Source organism: Aspergillus brunneoviolaceus (assembly GCF_003184695.1).
Source record: "Aspergillus brunneoviolaceus CBS 621.78 unplaced genomic scaffold BO95scaffold_2, whole genome shotgun sequence".
NCBI classification, from domain to species: Eukaryota; Fungi; Ascomycota; class Eurotiomycetes; order Eurotiales; family Aspergillaceae; genus Aspergillus; species Aspergillus brunneoviolaceus.
In genome coordinates this window covers 175,578-181,577 of record NW_020290732.1, presented here as the reverse complement: position 1 = coordinate 181,577, position 6,000 = coordinate 175,578, and the positions used below count along the sequence as shown (strand labels likewise).

The following is a 6,000-nucleotide window of genomic DNA, read 5'->3' as shown; positions in this document are numbered from 1 at the left end:
AATAGGAGACTGCTTTTGACTATCTTGCTTGCCTTGCCTAACCAGCGTGTCTACTGCGTCAAGTAGTTCCTAACACTAGGAGTTAAATACTGAAAAAGATCTGAGTTATTAACATCATAACTGTTACGCGGAGAATACGTAGGTAGATCGTTAATAATCCGCCATAGCTACGGGGGTTATCTATGACATATAAAACCAACTTTACCCTCTAGATTTAGAAAAAAAAAGAAGTTTAAAATTAAAAATATTAAAAATAAGCAGACTTTTAATAATAAATAGTATTTTCTAGTTAAATAAACAGACTGGCTAAATAAATATAATAAATAGATTTCAAAAAAATCTATAAATAATATCCAGCAAGCTATTCAAAGCTATAAAAAATAAAAAAAAATTAGAATAATAAAAAATATCTTATTTCTAAATATAAGAAAAACAACCAAATTTATATTAAATTACTATATTAGATATATTTAAAGATTAATATTAAAATATATAATTAAAATAAAAATTTCTATAAATAAACTAAATTCTTATTAAAAAACTACCGGACTAATCCGGCTAATTAATATTATTTTTATAAAAGATAAGCAGTAAAAAGCTAAAATTATTTTATTTTTTAAATATAAAAATTTTAAAGAAAGGCCTTGTTGCTATATATAATATATATTTTATAATAAATTTTTTTAAAAAATACCTACTTAGCTTTAGTCTATAAAAAAAATCTGTTATTTTTAGATATTAAATAAAATATAGTCGGATTATTCGCGATAAAACAACAGCCTATAATAAAAAAATAATAAAAAATCAGATTAGACTAATAAATTAGTCTATAAATTAATAAAAAGTTAATAAAAAAATATATAATAATTTTAGACTTATTAATACTAGTTAGTTTATACTTACAGCAGTAGACTAGCTTGACTATTTTAAAACTAGTAATTAAAGTTAAAATTAAATAACTAATTTAAATATAAAATATTAGATTTTAATTTAGATTCTGGTCGGGGGTAATATAATTAATAAAAAACTTCTAGCTTTAGTCTAAAATTTATAAAAACTTAAGAATATTCTCTAGTATATCAACCGAAGTCTAGTTTTTATTAATTTAAAAAATCTATTAAAAAGCTATTAAAATATATCTAATAATAAATCTAATTTCTATTAAAATACTGTTTATATACTACAGATGCTATAGTATCGAGAATATAGCTAGATATAAAATTTTCTATATTAATAATATTAAAATTTTTAATACTAGTTTTTAAGTAATATAGATAAAAAAAGATTTTAAATATAATAGATATATTGGTTAAATAACAGTAAATAATTATTAATATTATATTAGAAAACAGCAGAAATAAAGATTTTAAAAAAATAAATTAACAAATAAAATACAAAATAAATAATAAAAATAAGGGCGAAAATAATAAGAAAAAAAATATAGAAAAAAAAATTTAGTAAAAAATCGAGATATAAAAATAAATAAAAATATATTAATTTTTTTTATTTATATATATACTTTATATTAAATTCTAATCAGATTATTAATAAAATATATATTTTATTTATTACTTCAGAATCTTTTATTTATAGAATATATAGTTTATTAAATAATTCTTTTATTATTACAGTGCTAAATTCTACTATTTAAAGAATACTACTAGTAGAAATATCTAATTAGAATAAATAATAAAATTATTTACAGCTATATTATTATACCAGATAGTCTAATTTAATAAAAAAGTATAATTATTATATAATATTTATTACTTGTAAAGGGAAAAGGTCAGTTAGGTATAGAATAGTAGCAGTCTATTGATTTCAAGACTAATCCTTGCTATCCTAAAGGTTTAGCAAGGTCCTAGGAGTTAAATACTGAAGGAGGTCTGAGTCATTGACGTCATGACTGTTGCGCGGAGGATGCGTAGGTAGATCGTTAATAATCCGCCATAGTTACGGGGGTTATCTATGACATTACTATAGTAATTTATATCTACTATTATAGCAGCTGCTTCGGGATCGATACAGATTTATCAGAATTTTAATTTAAATACTTATATTATTATATTATTTACTTCTTCTTTTTATATAATATATTATTCTGAGATTCTTTAGAGAAGAAGATTTCTTAAGAATTAGTCTTAAAATTAATAAAAGACTATTTTTAACTATCTTACTTGCCTTGTCTAATCAGTGTGTCTACTGCGTTAAGTAGTTCCTAACATTTTTTAACTATTATTTTTTTTTATTAATTCTAGTTCGGTTTTATTTTTATTTTTATAAAAATATTAATTAGCTAAATAATATTTATTATTATATTTATAATAATAAAAAGTTTTTTTTCTTTAATTTCTTTTATTTTAAAAAGATTTAGATAGAAAAAACTTATTATTAGATTATAAAAATCCGGATTCTTTAAAAGTCTTATTTAGATAGTATTCTTAGTTTTTTAAATCTTATTTTTTTTTGGTTTAATATATTTTAATAATAAATAATAATAAATATTATTTTCTCTCGGAAGTCCGATAGTTTTAATATATATTTATAAATATATTAACTAAGTTCCGGTACCAGCTTTAAAAAAAAGATTAATATATATTTATTATTTTATTTAGATTTAAAATAATGCTTTAAAATATCTAAATAAAAATAAAACTTTTTTAAATTTTAATTAATTTGCTGATAAGTCTGTTTAAGTTATTTTATAATATTAAATTATAAAATAACTATATTTTAAATAAAAAAAAGTCTATTAAATAAAATAATTTTATAATTTTTTAGTATTTTAGTAGTTTTTTAGAGATTTTTTATTAATATATTAGTACTATTTCTGCTAATAAATAAAGTCTAAATAATTAACTATAACTAGAATTTTTTAATTCTTTATTTAATACTTCTAAGAAGCTTTTTTAAAAATATATATTAAATTATAAATTTATTCTGTTTTCTGTTATAAACTAAACCGAAAAAAAAATAGAAATTTTTTTAAATTTAATTTTTTTTTATTTATTTAGAAAATAAAGTTAAGCTAGTACAATATTATTATAATTTTATTAAAGATTTAATATCTCTATATTCTGTTTGCAATATTTGAATCTATTTTTTTAATTATTTTAATTATTTTAATTAATAAATAGTAGTTTATACTTCTTAAATATCTATTTAAATCAAATAATATAATTTAAAAATAGACAAAGTGCCTTAAAATAATTCTAATAAAAATTTATTAAATAATATATTACTTTTTTTTAGATAACTAAAAGTAAGAAAAATTAGAAATTATTAGAAACTACTTAATATAATAAATATACTAATTAGATAAAACAAGCAAGATAGTTAAAAATAGTTTTTTATTAATTTTAAAACTAATTTTCAAAAAATCTTTTTTTTAAAGAATCTCAGAACAATATATCATATAAAAAAAAGAAATAAGTAATATAATAATATAAATATCTAGATTAAAATTCTAATAAATTTGTATTAACCCTAAAGCAGCTGCTATAGTAGTAGATATAGACTGCTGTAGCAGTAGATATTGTATAATATTTAACTAAAACTTTTTAGAGACTAGCTATAATTTTATAAAAGATTTATTAGCTATTTAATATTATATTAATTTTAAAATCTTTATATTAAATAAAACTTTTAAGTTTTTTTTTTATTTTTAATAGCAGATCGGCAGGATTATATTTACTAAACTAATATTAAATAATAAAATTATAATTATTAAAATATATATATTATTAAGTCTAACAGCTGTTTAGCTTCAGCTATTTTATAAAAATCTAAAAATTTTAATAGTTTAAAAAAATTTTAATAGTATATAATGGTCCTTTAAGATATTAATATTAATATTTAAATAAATAAATAATAATAAAAAACTTTTAATCTAAGATTAAATAATAAATTTTAATACTATTAAATCTTTTTAACTAGAATATAATAAAATAGTATATTTTATAATTATTTAACTAGAATAATATTTTTATTCTATTTTATTAAAAAGTATCTATTTCTATCCGGATCTTTTATTAAAAATTAGAATATTTTAATAAAAGTATAGTTTTAAAATTATAAAAAAGCTGTCAGAATACTACTATTTTTTTATTAATTAATATTATTTTTTCAGGCTTTTTTCTATTCTGGGTATTTTTTAAAAAAAAAGATTAGTAATAATATAATTAAGAAATAATTTTTAATAAAATATTAATAAAAATTACAGAATTCTAAGAATATTTAGATTTTATAATATATAGTTAATATTAATTATATAAAAATATTAGATATTTATTAGAAATCTATTAATATATTATATAAGAATATAATATATTTTAAAAATTTAATATAATTTTAGTAAAAAATATACTTTAAGAACTTAATACAAAGATCTTTTTTTTATAAATATTCTAATACTTAATATAAATAAAAAGTATAAAAAAGACAGTTTTTTAAAAAAATAAGAATATTATTTAAATAAATAATATAAAAAATATCTAATATATTATAAAAAGCTAAATAGATATAGTTTTAAAATATAGCTGGAGTATTGGTTAATTTAAAAAATATAATTAAATATTTAAAATATTTATAATAAATTTTAAAAACTATTTTTTATTTATTTTTTTATTTAATATAAATTTAATAATATATATTCTAAATATTTAGCTTAAAGAAATATTTAGCCTCTATAATTCTATTTAGAATTTCTAAATCTAAAAATAAAAAATAGTAATTTTTAACTAAAATTTTATTAAGTTTTCTATAATTTATATATAATTAAAAATCTTTATTTTTTTTAATATAAAAAGAATAGAAGCTTCTGCAGGACTTTTAAAAAATTAAATTTATTTTAATTAAATATTTTTATTAATATAATAACAGAGAAATTAGAACTTAACTCAAAATAAAAAATAAATAGATTTATATAATAAAATTTTATAATTTTTTAGATTAATAGTATAGTCCGAGGGTTTATAAAAAAATTATTAAAAATAATTAAAAAAAATATATTTATAAAATCTTAGAGCTTAAAAAATAATATAATTTTATTAGATCTAATTTATAAATAATTTAAAAAAAACTTTATTTTATAGTAGCTAGATATTCTCTAAAAATTTAATAATAATATAAATATAAATAAGATTTCAGCAAGTTTTTATAAATTTATAAAAAAAAAGATTTTTAATATTTAAATCTTTGTTATACAATACCTACCGCTACAGCAGCCTATATCTACCACTATGGCAGCCGCTTCGGGGTCGATACGGATTCGTTGGGATTTCAATCCAGATGCCTACATCATTATATTACTTACCCCTCCTTTTTATATAATATATTGTTCTGAGATTCTTTAGAGAAGAAGATTCCTCAAGAATTAGTCTTAAAATTAATAGAAGACTGTTTTTAACTATCTTGCTTGCCTTGCCTAACCAGCGTGTCTACTGCATCAAGTAGTTCCTAACAATCTTATATTATTAATATTAATTTTATATAAATAAATAAATATATAGATTTTTTAAAATAGTTATTAAAAGTAAAATAGAACTTTCAAAAAAATCTAAATTATAATTAATAATTATATAATATTTTATAAATAATTATATAGTTCTTTTTAAATTAATAGTAGTAATAGAAATTTCTTATATATTATAAATATTGATAGTAAAATAATTAATTATAATAACTAGTAGAACTATAAGACAGGTTATATTTAAATAAAATTATTAAATAAATTAATAGCTAATAAGATTAATTTTAATTTATAAATCTAAGTTTATATAGATTTTAAGTATATTTTTAAAATAAATAAATATATTAAAGTAAATAGCAGTTTCTATTTTAAACCAGTTTATTAAAAATATAGAAATTTTTTAATTATTATTTTTTTTCTATCGGTTCCAGTTTAGTTTTATTTTTATTTTTATAAGAATATTAGTTAGCTAAATAATATTTATTATTATATTTATAATGATAAAAAGTTTTTTTTCTTTAATTTCTTTT

The 6,000-nt window shown here is 16.3% G+C and overlaps 1 protein-coding gene across 1 annotated transcript in view; it reads left to right on the top strand.

Annotated features, from left to right (window-relative positions):
• BO95DRAFT_75743 (uncharacterized protein) overlaps window positions 1–261 on the top strand; it is a 545-nt gene extending 284 nt beyond the window's left edge. The window contains exon 1 of the mRNA XM_025592206.1: window positions 1–261. This exon is cut by the window's left edge and continues 284 nt beyond it. Coding sequence (XP_025447596.1) covers window positions 1–66 — 66 coding nt within the window. The 3' untranslated portion in view covers window positions 67–261.
• Window positions 262–6,000: the final 5,739 nt, after the last annotated feature.